The sequence below is a fragment of the Tamandua tetradactyla genome, chromosome 7 (genome assembly GCF_023851605.1).
Source record: "Tamandua tetradactyla isolate mTamTet1 chromosome 7, mTamTet1.pri, whole genome shotgun sequence".
Lineage (NCBI taxonomy): Eukaryota > Metazoa > Chordata > Mammalia > Pilosa > Myrmecophagidae > Tamandua > Tamandua tetradactyla.
This window is the reverse complement of record NC_135333.1, coordinates 113,167,917-113,192,488: the sequence shown is the minus strand read 5'-3', so window position 1 is coordinate 113,192,488 and position 24,572 is coordinate 113,167,917. Positions and strand designations below refer to the sequence as shown.

The window sequence follows — 24,572 nt, the reverse complement described above, 5'->3', positions numbered from 1 at the left end:
ACTCTCCCCTTACCAGGGCGCCACTGCTGAGCAGGATCATGAAGATGATGAAGGTCTCAAACCAATTGTGCTCTACAATAAGGAAGCAGGTTTTCCGCAGGATCCACCAGGACTTGCCTAGCCCTTCCTCAATGTTGACCTGGCAGCACTTGAACCGCTGGACACAACCTGGCACCAGCAGGAGAGGCAGATCAGGCCATGGAGAGTGTGTCCCGCCCAGACCTGCCCTCTCCTCTATCTCCCAGGCCGTACCTGGAGCTGCCCCAACACACAGTGGGGAGCACCGAGGCTGAATCAGAATGTGAGATTCAGAAATGTGTGGGAGGGCTGAGCCTCTGCTCCAAGGCTAACAAGGCAAGGCCCTCTGGAGTTGGGAAGAGCTACAAAGAAGCAGTGGGGGTGGGTTGGGGGAAGGTGGGGAAGGTTATGAGGCAGGCACAGCCATGACAGAATAGGCCTTTCTAATGGAAGTTCTGGGCTGATGCCAAATGAAAATGAACAGAGTAGCTTGAGAAAAGAAACTTCTTAAGGATCAGAATCAATAGGGAAATAAAGATCTTAAAGACAGCCACTGAGCAGCCCATTTTTCTGTCATAATCAGTAACCCTGACAGAAATCCGCTTTTGAGCAGTACAACTGCCATGTGCCTATCCCCTCTCTTTGCTCCCTCTCACCTTCTGTGAAGCAAGCATCAGGATCCAAGTACTCCTCAGGCTGTTCCACAGGGACTTCTTCTACTTCTGGCTTGATATCAATGGTGCTTCCTTCAGAGGAGCTAGTATCATCCAGTTTCTAGATACATAAGGAAAAGGGAGATCAAGCAACTCTGTAGCATTATGTCCACGCCACCCTAACAATTTTACCTCTTGGAGGGAGGGTGAACCAGCTATAATTCTCTATAATTTTTATAGTTCATCACCATACAACTCATGGTTGGTGGTTAAACCCACCCACAGATGACAGTGACCTATCCTAAAGAAATGTGGGTATAGGTTGGTCTCAGGGATATAGCTCAGAAAGATTAACAGCAGGGAAATACTTGAGGGTTTAACTCTAGCCTCAGACCCAGAAGATCCAAAAGAGATGGAGACAGATCCAGAAATACCTCAGGAATCTAGGTCATCTAGGGAAGGCTAGAATGGTATTGCGGGGGGGGGGGGAGGGTGATGGTAGGGTAGGTTCTCAAAGTGAACTATTTAAAATCTCTAAATAGTTCAGCCCACAGCTGAACCAATCTCTGGGGCTGACAGAACCCTGTTTGCTCTCATATAGAACCAAAGCTGGTTTCTAGGCTGGGACCTTACATCTTTGCTGCCTTCAGGATCTGATTCGCTGCTAACATCCTCTGTGTTGAGGTTCTCAAAGTCAGACTCGCCTACTGCAATGGGTACTCGCACAGTCAAGTTGGGGTTGTTAATGAAGGACATGTGGTCCTCGTCAATTATGTATTTCTCCACGCTGCTGCCAATGCCACTGGTTGTGCCGTTGCCATTCTTCTGGAAGTCACCATTCCGGTGGATGTCCGCACCAGTGTGGTTGGCAATGCAGTTGCCCTTCTTTTCATACAGCTCGTCCAGAGGTTTCACTTCATCAGCCTCACGCTGCTTGAAGTGGGCCTGCATGAAGGCATGTACTTTCAGTTTGGTCCAAGCCACACCCTTCTTGATACGGATTACTGAGATCTGTAGGTTGTTCATTTCCCCATCATCATCCGTGGCTGCCAGGTTGTCTGCACTGAAGGAGCTCAGGAGCAAAGCCAGAAATAGGTTCAGTACCTGTGCCAGCAGGATTAGAAATACAGGAGAATAAATCTTGAATGGTATTAAGAAAAGTTATCCACTAGACTAGGGGTTACGAACTGGCAGCCCAAATTTTATGTGACTGACTCAAGAGTTTTTGTCATGTTTTGGTTGACCCACAGTGTTTCAAATGCTCATTTCATTAGGTGGGCATTTTGTTCGGTTTCAGTTAATATACAAAGAGTTTAGCACCTGTTTCCTTGGTTCTTTCATAGTTTTAAAAACAGGTATATAAAAAAAACCAAAAAAATAAAAACAGGTATGCATCCAAAAACGTTTTAATTCTTTTATAATTAGAAAAAGCAATGGTTGTATGCACTTGGGAAGAAAATTCCCCCAAAATAAAAACAAAGGACATATGTGGATCTTTGGGGAGGTTCAAAGAGTATATAGATGCCATGTGTTCATGATCAGGAGAATCATGTTAGAAATCATGTTAGAATCATGTTAGAGAATCATGTTAGAAAAAAAATTAGGCTTGGAGAGCCATATTTTCATACAACAACTCAAGAAAGTAGAACTAAAATATATGCCATCTTATTTTAAGAATGAATTTTGTTTTCCTAATATGTATTAAAATTAAATAGTTTTAGCAAGACTATGATGATGACTTTTGAGTTCTGTTGTGTTGTCAAATATCAAGCCATCAGATATAAGCTTTATTAATTTGTTATTTTCATTTAATTTCCTTTTTTCCCCCTGGTATGGAGAGGCTTCGGAACTGAACTCGGGTCTCTGGCATGGCAGGGGAGAATTCTGCCACCAAGTCACTGTTGCACTGCCCAAGATTAATTTTTATTAAGGCCTTTTTTTTAAATTAAGAATTGCTCTTTCTAAACACATTATTTTTTTAATGTGAAAAATGCCATATATACAAAAAAGCAGTAAATTTCAAAGTACACAACAATTAGAACAAATTTCAGAGTTTGTTACAAGTTCTACAATTTTAGATTTTTCCCTTCAGCTGCTCCAAGACACTGGGGACTAAAAGAAATATCAATATAATGATTCAGTAGTCATACTCATTTGCTAAATCCTATCTTCTCTGTTATAACTCCACCTTCTCCTTTGATCTTTCTCCCAGTCTTTAGGGGTATTTGCGCTATGTCCAGTCTAACTTTTTCATGTTGGAAAGGGCTGTCAATAATATGGGATAAGGATATGGAACTAGTTGATGTTCTGGAGAGGCTGGCCTCTCTGGATTTTAGGACTTGTCTGGTCTAGAAATCCATCTAGAGGTTGTAGGTTTCTAGAAAGTAATCATAGTGCATGGAACCTTTGTAGAATATCAGATAAAGCCCTAGGTGTTCTTTAGGGTTGGCAGGAATGGTTTTGCTTGGGGTTTGGCAAACCATGATAAATAGTAATTATTTAGCTGAAGCCTGCGTCAGAGTAGCCTCTCAACTCTATTTGAACTCTCTCAGCCACCGATACCTTATTTGTTACAATTCTTTTCCCACTTTTGGTCAGGAAGGCATTGTTGATCCTAGATCCCACGGTGCCAGGGAGACTTTCACCCCTGGATGTCATGTCCCACGTAGGGGGGAGTGTAATGGTTTTCCTTGCAGAGTTAGGCTTAGAGAGAGAGGTCATATCTGAACAACAAGAGCACGCCTCTGGAAGTAATTTTTAGGCATAACTATAGGTAGGTTTAGCTTCTCCACTAAAACTTACTTTTGAAAAGTGGGAGAGGTACTCATTTATTAATTTATACTCGACCCTTACTTTGTTACACTTCTGAAGAAAAGTAAGGCCTCATATTTTAGGTAGAGATAATATATGCGCATATTGGGAGGGGTAGAAAGAATAAACTGTATGGATTTGGATAATCTAGGCCATTTGTAGAAGTAAAAAGGAGTATGGTTGGTAAATGGGGGGGATGTAGAGGGGACTCTGAAGACCAGACTGAAGAATTTGAATTTTATTTATTGGATCACTATTAGTTCCTGAGTAAAGGAGACACAGATGACAGAGATTTCAGGAAGTTATTCCTAGAAGCTACATTTATAAAGAGAAGACTAGTCAGGAGGCTGTCACATGCATAATTGATCAGGGTTTGGATTAAGCTATAGAAAACTCAAGCCTTAGCATGCACAACAAGCTCTTGGGGGCGTGCTTGTTAACAATGTATTATCTCCTTGGCCTCACCTGAAGAGATTCTGATTCACAGTAGATCTGGTGCAGGGCCTGGGACTTTGCCTTTTTAAATAAGTATGACTCGGGTGATTATGATGAAGGTGGTCTTCAGACCACACTTTTAGAAACACTGGATGGGTTATAGAAATGGAAAGGAAGGGGCAGATCTTAGAAATACTATGAAGAAAGACATATGAAGAAAGATGTATTTAAGACACAGCAGATATTTGTTGGGAGTGGAGAGAAAAGAGATGGAAGACTGCAAAGTTACAGGTTCCTAGGGATTAGACAGGCAGAGGGATGGAGGCAAAGGGAAACTGGAAAAGTGCCATGGGGGGGGCAAAAATAACAAAGCTGATTTTGTCATGTGCTTAGGTATTTGTAGACAGTTGTGGGGTGATGTCCTTGAGACAACTGAGAATAGGAGACTAGAGAAAGGGTGGTGAGGCCAGGGTTGGAAATGTTGATCACCCTCTGTACCATTAGGCAATAGCTACATTCATTGATGGGAGTGAAAGGACTTGGAAGATTAGGCCCAAGAAAAAGGTAGTGGGAATGGAGAATGGGAGAGATTAAAGAAACATTATAGTGGCTGTTTTTATAGGCCAAATGAAAGAATAGGGTGGCCATGCCTGGTTCAGAGGTTGGTGAGCAGGAACCTGCTACTGGCACGCTTCTCTGTGGCAGAAAAGGCTAGAGAAATAATGCAGACCAGCTTAAGAGGGAAAAACTGAGCTTGCCTTCTTCCGGCCTTCCTGGCTCCACACTTGTAAGTGGGATTTGGAGATCTGATCTATAATTTTAGTGTCCATATGAATCACCTGGAGGTCTCATTAAAAATGCAAACTGAGTCAGGAGACGAGGGGTGAGATTTTGCATTTCTAACCCACTTTACCAGGTGATCTTGGTAGTCCTTAGACCACACTTTCAGAAACAAGGTATTAAAATCTCTGTGGGTGGATGTTCTATATACAGAGGCAGAAAATAGCAGGCTGACAGATCAGAGTAAAGCAAGAAAGTGATCTGCCACATATACAAATTAAATAGAACCCTAAGATGGTTTAGATCAGTGATTTTCAATGGGGGGCAATTTTGCCCCTCAGGGACATTTGGCAACGGCTGGAGACATTTTTGGTTTGTCACAACTGGGGGGTGAGGGGAGGTGTGCTATCAGCACCTAGCAGGTAGAGGCCAAGGATGCTGTAAAATAACCTACAATGCATAGGATAGGCCCCCATCCCCACTCCCTCACCCCAACAAAGTATTATCTGGCTTAAAATGTTAACAGTGCCAAGGTTGAGAAATCCTAGTTTAGATGAAAGAAACCTTTTGTAGTAGAAAGAGCAAAGACTTTGGAGTCAGGCATATTTAGGTTCAAATACAAGCTCTGCTATATACCAGCTGCCTGACCTTGGGAAAGAGACTTTGCTGAATTTTGTTTCTTTAACTATGAAAAAAAGTTGGAGGACTGAAGGAGTTATGACAGAGTAGGCACTGTATAAATATCAGACTCCTCTCCTTCATTTGAACCTTAGTACTCTTGGACCAAGAAAGAATAAAAACAAACATAGCCACGGAAGGTAGTAGAAGGATCAAGCAGATTGGGCTTCTGGGCCAAGGGTAAGATTTTCAAGGTAAAGAGCAAAAAGGTCTACAAATTAGTACTAACCACCAAGTTGCCAATAACCATGACCATCATAAAGACAATGAGGCACATGGCCTGGCCTGCCACCTCCATGCAGTCCCACATGGTCTCGATCCACTCCCCGCACAACACTCGAAAGACAATGAGGAAGGAATGAAAGAAGTCATGCATGTGCCAGCGAGGGAGTGTACAGTCCTGGTTGATCTTGCAGACACACTCTTTGTAGTTCTTTCCAAAGAGTTGCATTCCCACTACAGCAAAGATGAAGACAATAATGGCCAGCACCAAGGTCAGGTTGCCCAGGGCACCCACTGAATTTCCAATAATCTTGATCAGCATGTTCAGGGTGGGCCAGGATTTTGCCAATTTGAAGACTCGGAGCTAGAGAAGGAAAAAAAATCCAAACAAAAACCAATGATATTCAATCCATTTTCTTACCAAATGGCTAAAATAAAAACACATAAAATTAATAAAATCAATTTAAATTTACTGAGCACCTTTGAGAAATTCCCAGGACTTTCTAACAACAGCATTAGACTAAAAAGGGAGAAACTGAGGCACAGATGATGAAAAACTGATTAATTTCACAGTAAGTGAAAGATTTAGAATAAGGAAACCAAGAATATTGCCTCTAGCCTCAGGTATTAGTCCTTGAGTCAATCTGATCATTGACTCTGATCAAAAACTGATCCATGAACATACCATTTCCTATTGATTCTTACTCCCTTGACATCTCAAGGGACACACCAAGGAAAATGTGATCTGAAGGAACCAAAAGACCTATATGGCAAGCACAGTGAAAACAGTCTCTCTAAAAAAGCAAGCATTAAAATATTCTGAATAATCTTCCTTATTGCTTGCCAATAATGATCAGTAGCTAAAACAAAATTTTGTATTGTATATTCAAAACTTTGAAAAGCACAACTCCAAAATAGGGACAGGTCCATGTATATAAACATCTTAAAAAAGGGATTATACTGCTATTAATTCAGAGGACAGTACTTGTCAATCAGGCAATTGAAAAAAAATTTTTTTTTTTACATGAGCAGGCACCGGGAATCGAACCCGGGTCCTCGGGCATGGCAGGCAAGCACTCTTACCTGCTGAGCCACCGTGGCCTGCCAAATCAGGCAATTTTTATATTCTGTAATGAATATTATACAGTCCTGGCTAACAGCCTATGAATTATAATGCATAAAGACCATAATATCTTGGTCAATAGACTAGTAATTAGATCATCATTAGATGTCTTAAATTGACGAATAACTAACATATAACGTAACAGGCACTTTGGTAGAAGATAATGGCATTAATTTGAACATTACTTTCCTAATGAATACATGGATCTTATCTGAGAGTTCAAGACTTACCAAGTGTTGCTCTATGTGTCTATACGGGCCACATATATAGAATATATATATATATTCTGACTAGCTTTTAATTCATTAAGAATATCGTTGCCAAGGCTTCTCTCAATCCTTCTCTTTTCTTCTAGATAATATGAAATATTCACAAAAAGTCTACTGTGGATTGTTTCCTGACCAAAGAGTAGTAAGCAAAGGTCCCAGAAACATGACAGATGTTATTTTTGACTTGAATCAAGTGAAATTATGTTTTATAAAAGTTTCACTCCTACAATTTTCTTTCTTAGATATGCTGAATACATCAATGAAAAAGCCTTAAATCCTTTCAGTTACAAGTGTCTATGTATTTTTTCAACAGGGAAATAAAAACCTAAGCCAGTTCTGATGCCAGGGAAGCAGGGCAGCTATTTTGAGGACAACATTACCTATTCTTTCAGAAAGTCATTTTAGTAATTAAAGTAATAACTTCAAAAATATTAATTAAAAATATTAGCTAATGATATATTTAAAAAAAGCCAGTGTTCAATAACTAATTTCAATATAATTTTTTAAAACATTATTTATCCTAATTTTCTGGAAGGGACCACCATGAAAACAGAAATGAGAAAAGTCATTTTTTTTTCTCTTTTTTTTTCTTTACATGGGCAGGCACTGGGAATCGAACCCAGGTCGTCCGGCATGGCAGGCAAGCATTCTTGCCTGCTGAGCCACCGTGGCCTGCCCGAGAAAAGTCATTTTTGAGCAAGAAGAAATTCTTGTCATTTCAGGGAAATGTTCAGATAAAGAAGTAGGTTTACCTAGCAAACCCAAAATAGACCTCAGTGATAAAGACCACTGGCGTCCTTTCTCTTCAATTTTTAGAGTAAGCATTATTTTCTGAGGAACTTTCTAAAATCAGTTTTGGTAGCTAAAACCAAATAACTAGCCAACTGGCACCAGGAGTAGAATAAAGTTAAAGATTTTTAAAACATCAAGTTAACTTATGCAAAATCCTCTCTATTAGCTGCAAGATAGGAAATGGAAAAAGAAATTGGAGAAATATGGAATACCAATCGGAAAGATCGCAGCACCGAAAGCCCCTCCACGTCTGCTAGCCCCAGTTCCATTAAACTGAGGGAGACAATAAATCCGTCAAAAATGTTCCAACCTTCTTGGAAATAATAGTAGGGATCCATGGCTATGAGCTTCAGGAACATTTCTGCTGTGAAAATTCCAGTGAAAACCTAAAGAGGGGAAGGTAGAGGACAAGAAAAAGAATAATAGAAAAGAAAATACATTTATTATTACCTTTGACTACAACATGTCCAAGAAGGCCATGCCTTGGTTAAATTCTGCACTTGAAGATATCTCTACTCAGATATCTCACGACTACCCCCAAAACCACATGATGCTGGAAACTCTTATTTTCCTTTTGAATGAAGTCCCCAGCCACAATGTTCTCAATTTTGTTGGCAAAACCACTCAGTTGCCATTGTTCAAGAGTGCAGTTAAAAAAATGTTCTAAGTAATGGCAATAACACCTAAGCTGACACCTTTTAAAGGATCAGCAATCATTTGAATATGCATGCTTGGGATGTTTGCTTAAAAATCACTTGTTATAATTACTTTTGAAAAATACAGTGTTATTACTAATTTGACATTATGTGTCATATGAAACCTAGATATATGCCTCAGGATTTCTTCTTTTAAATCACAAAAGCAACAGAGCATTGCCAAAAGTATACAAAATGTAAGAGAAAGTAACCATAATCTCACCCCCTTGCCCACAATTTTCATTTTTACATATTCCCATTCTGAGATTTTTGAAGTGCAAATATATTTTGACAGAGTTGTAAAATCATGAGGGTACATAAATTCTAATTTTCCACTTATCAGAATTCTATCCATGTTGATACAGTCTTTCCAATTCCCATTTTCAACGCTTATATAAAATTCTATTGGGTAAATATATCTTGGAAGAATTTTCTTATTGCTGGAGGCTTTGGTGCCTTCTTTTAATTTCTCAATATAATTAATTATGTAATAAATATTTTTAGATTTGTAGCTTATTGAGCACAACACTGTTATTTTTCCTGTGTTACCTATCTTCCACACTTCTGCCTGACAGAGCACCTTGTGTTGCTCAATGGGTTCTGAGTCCTTCAGGCCTCAGGAATACATAATACGCAATGAGAAAGTAAAATCCTATGAATGCCAGTGTTGACAACAAGACCAAATTCCTCATTCTAGGTTAACCACGTAACATGAGATTTTATGTTTTTAGGGAAGAAGACTTTATTTGTAATAGATTTAAAACTGTCATAATAAATGAGTACTTGTTACTTAAATTACCAAATTAGTTACCAAGTTTACATACAAAGGAGTTTAAGGAAAATTTTGAAAATATGATCTGAGGACCAAATTTAAAAATACTGAAATTAATAATAGGTGCTGTTTGAAAATATACTGAATTAATGGATAGCAATAACAAAACAGAATGACTTGATGGAAATACATCAAAATGGATGTAGTGGGTTATATGTTTTTGATGCACATATACTTTTCCGTGATTCTCACTTTTCTAAATCGAAGATGTAGTTTTCTAAAATTGAAAAAAAAAAAAATTTCTTAAAGAGATCCCATTAAGAAAAATCAAAGTTCATAGTGTAAGCTAAACATCTACAGATATAACTTCCCTCTGAGTGAGCTTAGAGAAAGCAGGGACAGGTAAGTAATTCCTAACCTACAAACCCATCAAAGGGTTTTCTACATAGAAAGGTTAGCCCATTCAAAGTGCAATGTACACTAAAAGTAGAGACTATGTTTGTTATCCCTTTGTTTCCTGGTGAGCACACAGGAAGCGCTCAGTGATAAGCACTGAAAGACTGATGTATACTTATACTATGGGGACTCTGGTTCCTAAGAGAAAATCAGCAATGCCTCAGTTAGGTGGTGATGCTTGCCAAGGGGATAAATGGCCTCCAGATGTGTGGTAGTTTGCCTGTGACAGAGGTCATCAACCATGTTGTTTCAACACATGGTATGCTGCCATCAGCTGGGGTGTGAGTCAAGATAAACTTGTAACTATTAGTTGTGTGAAATAATTACTTTTTTAAATATCAAGAAGAGAGATTTAAGGTTATCACTGTGATGTCATGCTTATTTGCACTCTGATATGCTTCTTGAGGAGAAGGGGTAGAATTAGAGGCAGTGTATCAGAAAGTATATAAAAGTGCTGCTCCTGTTAATGTCAAATATTCACCTAAGAATTTATGTTCTAATGCAGCTGTTCTTAAAGTGTAATTGAGGGTCCCTAAGGTCCTCCCTTTTCCAACAATATATCTACTTGAGGCCAAGTTTTCTTCCTATATTTCAACCAAAACCAGAAACCAAACAAACAAAACACATCTTAAGAGGCTGAATGCAGGAGGAGACAAGAGATTTCTACTATATTCTATTAAGCCAGACATTAGGAAAATTTGCAAAAATTCCAAACAATGCCATTTTTCTATTTAATTTTCTTAGTTTTAATTCCAAACATGGTAAATACCCATCTGTAGCTCATATAAACAAAAGCTCTTTAGCACTTTTTAAAAGTATAAGGGGGTTTCAACACCAAAAATTTGAGAACTGCTGTTCTAATAGGCTGATCTGAACATACAGAATAATTAGGTTGGACACGACCCCGGGCACAGGTCTAACAACTTGCAATGGCAGGCTACCAAGTAAGGGCTACAATATCCTAAGATTGGATATTTCACTTGGGACTTACCCTGGGATTTGGGAAGGGTTGGGGAGAAGTGGCATTCCTCCTGCCATAAATGCATTTGCAGACAAAGTTCGAGCTTACTGGGGGGTGACTGGGGTTTTGCATGTTTCTCTCTTTTTACTCAGAAGGGGGCTAATTAGCTTCTGTTCTGTAGCAGACCTTCTCTTGAAGTTAATGAAATTCAATTTAATAAACACTAAAGCCCTACATATACCACAATGGAGACATGAAATAAAACTACAACAATGAAAAAGAATGGTTGCTTATCAACTCAGTCACCAGGAATAGGGTGACCAACTCTTCCCGGTTTGCTTGGGACTTTCTTGGTGTTAAAACTGAAAGTTCTATACCCCAGGAACCCCTATAGAAAGTGGGATTCTTGGTTATCCAACTAGGAGGAGACAGGCACAAAAACTAAAACATCATGTGATAAGCATTACCAAGAGGTATGAATAAGAGGCTAGAGGGGCACAGATGAAAGAAAAACTAAAATCTGAAAATAAGAAAGAAGAAAGTTAAGAAATGTTAACAGTCATGTGTGTTTGGTGAAAGAGGAAAATAACTTTTTTTTTTCTTTTCCTTTACTTAGAATCTTGGACATTAAACTTGCATTTCAGGTAAAGCCCCTGCCATTCCTTCTACACCTCCTCTCCAAACAATGCAGTCCTAAAGCCAATAGGTTAAGTGTCCACATAGAAAGGTGTTCTGGTGTCAGGCGTTGGAGCTCAAGCAAGGCATCTATGCAGGAGATGGCAGAGCCCCAGCAGGGTGAGGAGGGTGTTTGGGTAGGAGGGCTAGCCTGCACAGGGTGTTGAGTGTGCCCAAGTGGGATGGGAAGGATAGTCCACATTGGAGAGCATGAGGGACCTGGAAGAGAGAATTAGAGTTCAGGAAGAGAGAGGACAAACTAGTGCAGATGTCAGAGCCTGAGAGGCCTAAGGAAGAGATCCCACATAGAGTGATGAGTATTGGAGGATGTCTTAGCAGAGGAATGGCCTGGCACTGGGAACTAGCTATTGAGTTAGGCAAAGAGAAGTTCCAGGTAGAAGCATGGGCTGGTGTAGGGATAAGGGTAGTGTCCATGCAGAGGGGTGGCTGGCATGGAGTGGAGAGTTAGAGCCTGAGCAGGGGGAGATGGAGTGGCCTGGTATGGGATGTCAGAGACTAAGGAGGATGAAGAGAACTTCCATGTTGGGGAAAAGAATGGGGGTGGTGGTGGTGGTGAAGAGGGTGTCTACACAGGGGAAAGATCTGTTGTAGGGCATCATAGTCCAGGTAGGGTGAGGAAAAAGCAAGGATGTGTGGGGTGGCCTGGTATGAGACATTAGAACCTGAGAGTGTGAGGCAAGTGCCCCCATGGAGAAGAGGTTTGGTGTTGGTGTTGGAGCCCATGTAGGGCACAGAGGGCATGCACGTATATGGGGTTAAGGGGTGGGGACAGCCCAGCATGGGGAGTCAGAGCCTGAACAGGGTGAGGAGGGTTTCTACACTGCAGGAGGGAGCAGCGGTTGCTTAATTGAATAAGCAAATATATTAAAGATAATGGCAATTCATTATCTCATTATTGGGGATGGAGTAAAAATAAAGAAAAGGAGAAAACTAGAATGAATCTTGGAGTGCTAGATTAGAATTGGAGGTAAGAGCATGAACTCATGGTTTTCAATACATAGCTAGCTCAAAATATACAGCTAGCCCTTGACTGAGAAGACATGGGAGCAACAATACTCCAAAAGCATGCATACCTAGAACCCATATTTTGACTTTTAAATATCGTTTTCCACTAAAAGGACAAGGACTTCTTGAGAAATGGCTGATTCCAGGCCTGGGGCAAGAAAAACATAAAATTAGCCTGGAACATCTTGCGAGATCAGAAGGCAAGGCAGCGATGGGACAGGTCAAAAGGACACAGAGGCCAGTTTGAAGGGACCACCACTGGTCAAATCAGGAACAGTTCAAACATCAAAATGAATGATAGTAATGGATTATAACCCAATAGATAAAATAAAAAACCACAAGTCCATACAGATATAAAGAATGAAAGCAATTCAAAGTTCAATGAAGAACAGGAAATTTAGATAGTTTCAAACTGCTTCTCCTACAAATACTTATGAGACCAAATGATCTTTAAGTTTCCTCCTATTATTATATTTTCTTGTACGGAAGATGGAAGAGGTAGGTATCTTCAATTTACAGGAGACTGCTTTTACTTTCCTTTAAAAACATCTGCCTGTCCTATAGACAAACAGAATTTAATTCATTGTCCTAGCTTTGAGAAAAGCCTCCCCTGAATTCCAACCACAAGGCAAAGCCATAATCTTTATTTTGCAAGCTAGCCAATGCACTTTTTTCCATCTTCTTATTCTCAGATTCAGCCAAAGACCAAATCTCAAAATCTTTGAAAATTCTTTTACTGAATTATATTTATACAGCTCCTAAAATACACACTTTTAACTATTCCCAAAACTTCTGCATGGGTCCTCATTTTATTCTCCCATAATCTATGACATGGCACTAATGCCATTTTATAGATGTGAAACAATTCTGAACAGAAATCAATGGCTTATTTAAGTTACAACAGGAACCAAAATGTAAACCTTCTGAATTCCAGGTCTGTGTTCTTTCTGTCTCACTTAGCACCTATGTGGCCTAGCAGCAAAGTATATCTTTGTTTCTGATATTGCCTGATGTAAATTTCCCTGGGGTACAGCACATTACCCACCTGCTTTATTTGGCACCTTCTTTCAGTGAACAATATCTCACAGTTAATAAAGACAAAATCAGAACTCCTCATTTAAAGCTTCAAGTCTGTTCCTTCCATTTTCCCCTCTGTCCTTAAATTCCCAGACCTAAGTACCATCCTTGACTTCCTTCCCTTTACCTCCACACCCACTCTACTGGCCAGTTCAATATGTCCTGAGTCACTAATAACACTCCATTTCTACTGCTAATTGTACATTTATTCTCCCCTTGAAACCTCTGGCCACCAGAATGCTTTCTTATTTTAAAAACTTGGATTGGCTTGCCTCTTGGAGTCCCGAATATTAGCTAGCCTAGCTTCTCTTTCCTCATTGACAGTTGTGAGCAAAGACTTTCGAATGTTCACAACTTTAATTTAGGGGTAACCCTAAATTTCTGTATATGTATATGTATATGTATATATATATATATATATATATATATATATATATATTTACTTTTCAACTTTTTTATTGTATGTTAAAACATATATACAAAACAAAGAAAGAAAAAAGCAATAGTTTTCAAAGCACTCTTCAACAAGTAGTTACAGGACAGATCCCAGAGTTTGTCATGGGCTACTATACGATCCTCTCGATTTTTCCTCCTAGCTGCTCCAGAATATAGGAGGCTAGAAGGCATAAATATTGTTTTTATCACCACAGTCGACCTCTCTTCTTTCTTTCTTGTGAAAAATAATTTATATACAAAAAAGCAACACATTTAAAAGTACAGCACCACAACTAGTTGTAGAACATATTTCAGAGTATGACATGGGTTACAATTCCACAATTTTAGGTTTTTACTTCTAGCTGCTCTAAGATACTAGAGACTAAAAGACATCAATTTAATGATTCAGCAATCATATTCATTTGTTAAATCCTATCTTCTCTGTATAACTCCACCATCACCTTTGCCCTTTCTATCCCTCTCCCTAGGAGTGTTTGGGCTATGGCAATTCTAACTCTTTCATGTTGGAAGGGTCTGCCACTAATATGGGGTAGGGAGATGGAACCATCTCATGTTCTGGAGAGGCTGGGCCCTCCAGGTTTCAGGATTTATCTGGTCCAGGGACCCATCTAGAGGTTGTAGGTTTCTGGAAAGTTATACTACTGCATGGAATCTTTGTGGAATCTTTTATATTGCCCTAGGTGTTCTTTAGGATTAGCCGGAATGGTCCTTGTTGGAGTTTGGCAAGTTATAATAGGTAGCGATGTCTAACTGAAGCTTGCGTAAGAACAACTTCCAGAGTAGCCTCTCAACTCTATTTGAACTCTCTCTGCCACAATTTATATATTCTTAAGAAAGGGAAAAAAAAAGTTATTTTCTAGACTGGTCTGAGGGAAGATCTGTTGGTGGTAGGTGAAAAGGCCTCTCAGATCCCTTGGAAATAAGGACTGATTTTGTGAAAAAGTAAAAATAAAGACAGCAAGCTTATCACCTTTGGCCAATAAAATAAAACATATTTCTGTGATATCCACAGGTACTGTTCTGAAACAGCCAGCAGATTTCCTGGATAGTCTGTGGGAATGCCCTGTTTCAAGACAGCAAGCATGTCACAGCAACGAACCTATAGTGTGTCGCTAACCCCAGACGTGGAGACTGGAAAGACCACGGGATCACCTTGAGTGCACACCAGGGAACACAATAGCCTATAAGGCTTAACCAGAAAAGGGATTTCTTTTGCCACGTGGGTTTTTAGAATCAGAACTAAAAATGATATTATAACACTTAAATAAGAGTATCAGGACTTAAGGTAAAAACTCTGTGTGTGTGTAAAATATACTAGGCAGAGACCATGCTGAAATTAAATAATAAAAGGTAACAAGCTAGATTTGAATATGCCTAAAGTATAACTCCTAAGGGAAAATGAGGCCCAGATGACCTAGAGTATTCTTTCTAACAGATTCTTTGTTATCTACTAAAATTCAATCAACTCCTGATTTTTGTACTAAAGAAGTAAATCAGATAATTTCCAAATCAGAACTACTTAACTTTGGAATACACTATGGAATTTACTTTTTAAAACTGCATACCTATCTTCTAAGTAATATAACAAATTAAATATATGACTTAAGCTAACATTAAAATAAATCTGGCACAGGTCAACTGATGGCAGAAACTGGATGACAGCCTAGAAGTTGGATTGGAGGGGGAAACAAGCCTAAAATGAAAAATTTCCCATAAATAGTTCCCATATGGATAACTGAGATCTGACAATGCAAATAAATTTATAGTTACATTTAATGTGCTAAAAGAGCTCCCCTATTTTGTGGTGGTTGTTACTGAAGGCGAAAGGGGAAGTGATTTGTTGGAGCAATGCACAAATCAATACGAGAAAAAGAATGAGAAAAAATTCCAGAAGTCCTTGGCTCAGATTGTTGAAATCAATCTCCTGTACCAATTCTCCTATTTTGTCACCATGGTTGGTTTTCTGCAAATAGCTCCTAAATGAATCTTCAAAGTTCTCCAGAAAGAGGAAACAGCCTAGGTTCACCCTATGAGCAGAAGTGGCTGAGGACATGCCATGTTTAGAAGCAGTTGTCTTCCAATTAACTGTTACTTTCTTTGCAACTAAATTCTAGCTTTTAGTACCAGAAAAAGATGTTCTACAGGCAAAACATGTTTAAATCATAAAACCAGGAGACAGGGCTCTATCTTACCAGATTTCCTACAGTCAAGACATGTTCAAATTGTGGCGTCATAGGATGGTGTTCCATTGCCATAAACAGTGTATTCAGGACAATGCAGATGGTGATGGCTAAGTCCACAAAAGGGTCCATAACTATCAAGTTCACAATCTCTTTCAGCTTTATCCAGTAGGGGTGACACTCCCAGATGAGGAAAGTATTGGCAAATTTATACCAGCATGGTGGGCACTTTCTCTGAGACTCTTCCAACTCTGTAGTAAGTAAAAAACAAAGATGGCCCCTCAATCACAGAAAACAGGGGATATGCTCATATTCCTCACTGGGTCATTATCACTGTTATTAACATGAAAATAAAGGTTACCTGCATGCTGACATTTCCCTTCTCTTTAAGGTAGATAGGAGATTAGTACAAGGGCCCTTTCTTGTTAAAAATGATCTAGTTATCTCACAGCTCAAGCTATCAGTTTTGGGAGTATAGCACAATGGTAAGGAGCTATTTCCTTGTTCAGTCCGATTCCCTTGTTCAGCTTGCCTTAAATACTTATAAGCTGTTTGATCTCAGACAAGGTACTTGACTTCTCTCTGCTTTAGGTGCCTTGTCTGTAAAACAGGGTCTCTACTTTATAGGTTATAGGATGATTTTAAGGATTATATAAGTTGATGCATATGAAGTAGCCAGCATGGTACCTGGCACAGGGTAAGCGCTCAGTAAATGGTAGGTATTGTACATTATTGTACATTATATTATTATCAGAGAAACAGTCAAAAGCACAGACTCTAAAGCTAGACATACTTGGTTCAAATATCAGCTCAGACACTTGGTAACTATGGGAATGTGAGTACGTTATTTCAATTTCTGTGAGAATTAAATGAACTAAAATATATATAAAGTGCCTCTGGATACCCTAGCATATATAAATACTATTGAAGTATTTGCTATTACATTGTCTTCAGCAGCAGAGCCAACTTCAATCAAGCCTCCATGTGGAAAACATCTATTAAGTTCTCAAAGAAGTACAAGGCACTGTCTTTACCTTCAATGAGTTTACAGTTTAGTTAGGAAATAAGCCACATTCTTTTCTTACTTTCTCTCTTCCTTCCTCTTTTTCCATTTCTCCTTTTAATCTCTTGGTTTTTCTTTCTCTTTTGCTCTTTCGCCCTTTCCTACTCTCACCACTTCCTTTTCTCTTTCTCTATCTTCTTCCTTTCTCCCTCCCTCAGTCTTTTTCTTCCTTTCTTCTTCTCTCTTTCCTTTGTATTCTTTCCTCTAGTCTGCTTTTCCTTTCTGTTTTAGCAGCAGAACTTTTTTTTTTCAAACAAGATCTGATGCAACCTTTCAATATGCAAAACAGATAAACCAGGAGTTGCTCTGATTAAAAGAGGAACTGATTAAAGGAGGAGCTTTGAGCTCAGCTCAATTGACTTCTTCCTTCCCTGAGCTACTTTCCCAGAACTAGGACTCTAATAAACAGAGACTGAAAATCACTGGACTAAGTGATTTCTAAGGTGGTTTATAGAGCAAATATTAAAAACAATTATTGGATTCTATAGGTAGAGAGCCAATCAGCTGGCAGTTAATAATTAAGGCATGAGGCCCTACTCAGCAAAGCTCTCCTCAAATTAAATATAAAATATAATAGCTAGGACTACAGAATTCCAAGCACCTTGAACTAAGGATGTTCTTTAAGAGATATAACTTTGAAAAATTGTTGGGATGATAGTACTTAGATTTGGATATAAAAGTTTGGATATAATAGCATGCTTCCCCCTGCCCAAATCTGCTGACAAAATAAAATCATTTAGAAAAAAAAGTGAAAAAAGTTTCCCAATATTTCATCAAGAATAAGATGGCTGCCTTAAATTAGTCTATTTTTCTTTATTCCAACTAGCTGGATGGTGCCCATGGTGATGGCTTTCTTCTAGATGAGGTGGTATTGGTTAGGTTTTCTGATTGGCTCCTTGGTTGCTAAGAAAATGGTTGCCTTGGTTATCAGATTTAAGGGCCACAGTAAGTGCCACGTGGGAGTCTGCGTGGGAAAGGAAGTCTGCAAAGAAAATTTGCTTTGGCTTCTTCCTCATAGAACTCCCTCCCTTCTCAAGGTAAATTTAGTTTTCTTCCCAAAAAAGAAAATGAAAAGGTTCTCTTATTTCCATAAATTCTTATAGTACATATTTGGAAATTTGGTTCCGTTCCTTTTTATATCACCTCCCTTCTCCAAATGTCTGCTGCTTGCTGGCACATGGAGGTTGAAGCAGTGACTGTTCACATTTCTGACAGGTGACACAACTGTAATGCTTTACAATGAAGTAGGCTCCAAGTCTTTGCCACTGAGAGGGGTTTCCCTACCCTACTAGAACCAAGAGGATTTCTATAGGGAACTAGAGATCTTATCCAATAATCTTCTTTGTTCCCTAAACAAGAAAAAAAATTTGGAACTTTAAGAGTTAGAAAAGATCCATCAGGTGAACAAAGTTTATAAGGTGATTCACAACCTTTCAAACTGTTACTGGCCTCATATGCCTGGAATGCCTGAATATTTGGTCTGGGGTAATGGGTGAAAATATTGTGTTGAGATGTCCAAAGGCTTGTGGGGTTTCCTTTACTTTGCTCCTGGACATTTTCAGAGAGGTTACTGTAAGTCAACCTCAGGGGTACTGGGAATTGTTTTTAGAGATGGTCTCATAATTCCACCAAGATGGTTGCATTGACGGGCCACCAAGGTTTAGAAGGCAGGGTTTCTCTCAATTTAATTCAACAACTTCTAAGCACCAACAATGTGTCAAGCACAGGGAATACACTGATGAAAAAGAGTCCTCACCCTCACGGATCTTACAGCTTTGTGGGAAAGGTAGACACTGCACAAATAATTGTACAGACATTTTATGTTAGCTGAATAAAAAAAATGAATAAATAAATAGTGGCGGCAACAGCTATGGCCAATATGTCTATAGATAATGCCAACTGCCATCCTCCTTCCTCATTCGTTAGTTAACCAACTCTCTCCCTTTCACTCACCATTCCAATGCTTTGAGAAAAAGTAAGACTATACTACTCTTTGCCTATAATATTCTACCCCAATCATCTGCTAACCCCCTAGAGCTTGTGGCTGTGTTAGCTATGAATTTTGCTGAGCTTATTGGATCCTGGTGAGCATGTCTGTAATAGTGAGGACAGAAAGAGCAAGAAGAGGACAGGAAGAAGAGGAAGAAAAGGAAATTAAAAAAAGGACAATGGTTTACATTCAAACTCACTAGAGGGATGGAAATGCTAAGGCCTCCAAAGGGAAACCTACAACACCAATATGCCCTACCATTCCCAGCATGGCAAAGTTCAGTTTGATATATTTTTAGCATCTACTTTTGCAGGCCCTGTGAAAGGCCATTGTAGACAATAAATAAATAATTGTTACATTGCATTTATAGTTCTCCTGTTTTGATATCTCTGCCAATAACAAAACATGCCTGTTGGAGGTTGTTCAATTTTCTTTATCAATGCCACAGACACTCAGAAAAAAACCTGTCTTTGTCTCCAAGTGAATAATAAAATTAGCCAAGATTCTTTAAGCCAGTGTGTCTTAGCTTGGATTCTTACAATTTGCAGTTATTTCCTTTGGCCTCAATGTATAAGCTATGAAGCTTAAAGATGTTCTATTAAATATGATTTCAATGGAATCAAAGAAAACAGGGTTAATAGAGGTTGTTCAGGTATCTGAATGCAGGTAGTTCAAATTTCTTAATTGATCTTTTTTTCATTTTTAAACATTATTCATATCTTATACATGCAAAACTAAGTGTACAGACATGTCTTCACTACCATTCCACTTCCGATAGAATTCCACTATTCTATCAGAAGACAGTTCCTATTTTTTCCAGTATTCTTTTTATACAAAACATTCTTGAGATTAGTTTAATTATGGTCCAAACTCATTGCATGTATGTGGGGATATAAACACCCCAGGGGAGTTCCTTTCTAGGGATTCTCCCTCCACTACAACTACCTCAATACATATATATATATATATGCATAAACACACATTGCACAAGTGGAGTTAGGGCTTGAATGACTCAAAAACAAACAAACAAACAAAAAACACTTGTGCCAAGGACAGTAGGGTAATTTCCAGTCTGCTTATCTTAGGGACTCTGTTTGTTGTTGGATTAGCTTGGGTGTAGGGACTTTGAAGAACAGCAATCTGAGGCCTCAAGAACAGTCTGGGTCTACAATGGGACAATTCAGCCAAATCAACACGAGTCAAAAAAAAAGAAGATTCATGCAAGGCCCTGCCCTGATCAAGATGGCAGAATGTGATAGTTCAGGGCTCCATCTACTAACAGAAGCTTTGAACAACTGGCAAGAACTGGCAGAAGCATCTTTCTAAAAACTCTAGAAAACAGTTAAAGTATTGAATTACAGGGCAAGTGTCAAATCAAGAAAAAGGCCACTTAAAAGTGGTAGGATCTTGTGGTGCCCTGGCTGGTCCCTCCTCCACCCCTCACTGGCTCAGCACAGAGCTGGCCTACATTCCTAGAGTAGCTCTCTGGTCCTGGTTCTGGAGGAGGCAGAGTAACCCTCACTTATATACTGGGAACATGTATGTCTGGCCCAATTTTGTCATGGCCTAACGGATTTGCTATCCCAGAACCTGCGCTGAATGCAGAAGCAAGTAGTCAGGTCATGCTGTCTGGGACAAAGGATTGCTGGCTATAGGACACACAGTGCAGTGTTGGTGACTGTTAGGAATCTATTTCCTAAGGAAGAAAGAGGGGACATTTGTATCTGTGTAAACAGAGGAATAGTTTGGCCCCACACAGATGCCTAAGACAAGAGGTGTGCCCAGAAAGGAGCAGGGAGGGAGGTTCCTCTGCTTTGGCCTAGAGCTATTCTCTCAAGTCATTGTGTGTAAGATCCCTGAAGGAGAGCATCACACAGGTTGATCTTCAAAAACTGGGAAAGGTGTTTTCTTTCTTTCCTTTTTTTCTCTCTATTTTTTATTAGCTCCTGCCATTTAAGGAAAGCTCTGTCATAACACTAGCTGGTTACAAGCTTAAGAAATAGACATCTCAGAGTCTAAATTCCAGTGATAACACACTAAAATATCAAAATGCCCAGATTTCAACAAAAGATCACAAAATATACAAAGAAACAGGAAGCAATGGCCCAGGCAAAGGAGAAGATTAAAGCATTAGAAACCATCAATGAGGAGGATTAGACCTGGAACATTCCAGATAAAGACTTGAAAAAATAAAAAGGTCCTAAATATGCTCAAAAAGCTAAAGGAAAACACGGACAAAGGACTAATGGACATCATGAAAACAACAGAGGAACACAAAGAGACTATCAATAGAGAGAAAGAAATTATGAAAAGGAACCAGAGTTGAAGACCACAGTAACAGAAATGAAAAATTTCCTATAGGGGTTCAATAGCTGATTGGAGCTGGCAGGAAATAAGACAATTGAAATCATTCAGTCTGAGGAACAGAAGGAGGAAAGACTGAAGAAAAGTGAACAGAGCCTGAGGAACCTGTTGGACACCATCAAGCCCGCCAATATACGCACTGAGGAAGCCCCACAAGGAAAAGAAAGAGAGAAAGGAGCAGAGAGAATATTCAAAGACATAATGGCTGAAGACTTTCCAAATTTAACGCAAGACATGAATATACAAACCTAAGATGCCCAACAAACTCCAAACAGGATAAATCCAAACTATAACCATAACATGCCACATCATAATTTGACTGTCACATGACAAAGATAAAGAGAGAATTCTGAAAGCTGCAAGAGAGAAGCAACGTGTCACACACAAGGGAGCCTCACTGAACACCAATTTTTCATTGGAAATCATAGAAGCAAGAAGGCAGTAGGAAGACAAAAACTGTCATCCCAAAATTCCATATTCAGCAAAACTGTCTCTCAAAAATAAGGGAGATTTGTTTCCGGGACCATGCACCACCCTCTCCTCCCCTGCTCCAAATCAGGGAGAGATTAAGACATTCTCATATAAACAAAAGCTGAGGAGATCTGTCACTACTAGTCTGGCCTACAAGAAATGGTGAAGGGAGTTCTGCAGGTAGAAAGGAAAGGACCCTGGACAACTGACGGAAGCCACATGAAATAAAGATCTCTGGTAAAGAAAATGACATGGGTAAATATAAACACCAATACTACTTTATTTTGGGTTTATAACTTCACTTTTTACTTCCCAGATGACCTAAATGCAAATGCATAAAATGGATTGGTCAATTAACGGTTTTGAACTCATAATGCATAAATAAGTATTTTGTGACGAGAATTACACAGAGGTGGGGAGATGGAGGGTTATAGACACATATAACGTATAGAAGTTAAGGTGGTACTGAAACAAACGAGTTTGTTATAGATTTAGGATATTAAATTTAAGTCCCATGGCAACCACAAAGAAAATATCAGAGAATATAAAAACTCACAGAAACAGAAAGTAGAGTACAGGTTACCAGCAACGGTGGGCAGGGCCAATGGGGAGTTAATGCAAAATGACTGTAGGGTTTCTCTTTGGGGTGAGGGGAAAGTTATAGTAATGGATGGTGACAAGGGTACTGAAACATTGTGAATGTGATTAATCACACTGAATGGTATGCTTAGGAGGGTTTAGGATAGGAAGATTTATTTTGTATATATTTCCACAATTTAAAAAAAAGAAAGAGAAACTGAAGAAATAATGAAATTAAATGCAATACTTGGGATTTAAGAATGAAGGAGAAGAGGCTCAAAAGGACATTTTTGGGACACAAGAAAAAATTGGAATATAGAATCTAAGCTTTAGGTCAATCTTAAATTTCTTGAACTTGATAAACTGTACTTAAGTGATTACGTAAGTGAATATTCTTGTAAATAAGAAATTTTTTACAAATTTCTTTTTTTTCTTTCATGAAAGTATTATGAAAGTATTATGTATTCAAGGAATACGATTTATGCAACCACTCTCAAATGTTCAGAAAATAGATAGATAAATAGATGACATAGTATGATATGGCAAAGATGGCAAAATGTTAAAATTTTTGGATTTGGGGTTTCTGGGAAGAACTCCCATGCTGGAGTTCTCCATATGGGGTTTGTATTATTTTTGCAACTTTCCTGTAAGTAAGAAATTATTTGAAAATAAAAAATTAAGTAAAGATTCATGCAGAATCAATCAGAATATAGTGAGAGAAAACCCATATCTTCAAAGAAAGCTAAGAGGCATGGAATACACACTACAACCGGAGAGAAAGCTTCTGCTGATACTTGCTATGGGAAATGTAATATAATGGAAAATTCCCAGATATTCCTCAGCATGCTAGGCTCTGTCACGGGGGAATCACCTAATATAGAGACTTCAGGCACTGACAGTTAACATGACTGCAGACATGCTGTGATTCAACAGTGGCTGCTCTTTCCCTGTGGCACAGAGTACCCAAAGAAAGGCTTACCTATTCACACATCAAATATATTTATGGATATGTGGGAGTGTTTGGAAAGAGGCAGAAATAGGTACAATCAAAATGCACAGTACATTTTTCTGTAGGGGAAAACTAAAGGGCTGGAGGTAAAAAGAAAAAGAGATGAAGATATGTGTTGGGGTAGAGGACATGAGGGGGAGTCCTTGCTCTGTATCTTTGCAGTTCTTCAGTCTACATTCCTTTATTCACAATACCCTAATGGCTCCTTATGATGATGATGACAGACTTCTTAAGATTAATCTAGTTCACTCTTACGTCATTTCTTCTTCTTTCTTTCCTATCCATGTACAATGCTGGTAGCATTTTTGAAGTTTTTATCTGGTCTTCTGCACGTAAGTTCAAGAACTGAATTTGGAATGCTGTTTTCTGCAACCAGTAGACTTTATTCCTAAAGCTCAGAAACAATTCTTTTGCAAAACTCAGACCAAAGGACATTATATTTATCATGCATACTACATATTTGTATCTCAGCAGCTTGGACTGATGCCACAAGGCACATACCTTCTACTAGTGTATTTGTAACAACACTCATGATACTGTTGATTCTGTCCTTTCGTCCATAGGAGGCCAGTTGTTCCATAGAAACTAAGAGAGATCCAGGGCCTTTCTTCTTGATTTCCACCTCAGTTGTAGCCTGAAAAAAATAGCAAATAGGGTAAATAAAATTGTATAAACCTAAGGTTGGGCCTTACTAGATAGACATTCCAGAGTGTCAGAAAGAACATACGATCTTCATTACATTTTTTTACTTTAATCCTACAATCCTATTTACTTAAAGAAGTAGGATGAAGCAAATTGGCCATGGATCATTGGTAGTTCTGTAGATAACAAGACTGAATCTTTCAATGGTAGTTTGTACAAATTTAGGATGAGCCCAAGAGTCAGGAGGGAGCCAAATACCTCACCTGGTCAAGTAGAAAGACTAGATTCCCTAGAGGCATTTTCAGTAGATGTGGACCCTGAGCTTTCTTGTCATATTCTCTATCCACAGTATTTGTCTAGAACTGGAGTACATGA

General features: G+C 38.9%; 1 protein-coding gene across 7 annotated transcripts in view; it reads right to left on the bottom strand.

Moving 5' to 3' along the window:
• Positions 1–24,572, bottom strand: part of SCN8A (sodium voltage-gated channel alpha subunit 8) — a 187,130-nt gene that overhangs the window by 32,145 nt on the left and 130,413 nt on the right. For 6 of the 7 annotated variants that reach the window (XR_013155653.1, XM_077110725.1, XM_077110724.1 and 3 more), the window contains exons 13-19: positions 24,057–24,189; positions 16,092–16,330; positions 7,994–8,167; positions 5,605–5,961; positions 1,305–1,775; positions 675–792; positions 14–168 (exon numbers count right to left, since the gene is read on the bottom strand). Coding sequence is in view for 6 of the 7 variants with exons in the window: in XM_077110725.1 (XP_076966840.1) it covers positions 14–168; positions 675–792; positions 1,305–1,775; positions 5,605–5,961; positions 7,994–8,167; positions 16,092–16,330; positions 24,057–24,189 (1,647 nt within the window). In the remaining variant the exon portion in view is untranslated. Of the gene's footprint in view, positions 1–13; positions 169–674; positions 793–1,304; positions 1,776–5,604; positions 5,962–7,993; positions 8,168–16,091; positions 16,331–17,164; positions 17,982–24,056; positions 24,190–24,572 lie in introns of those variants that run through there. The other variant, XM_077110726.1, reaches the window with a different exon arrangement.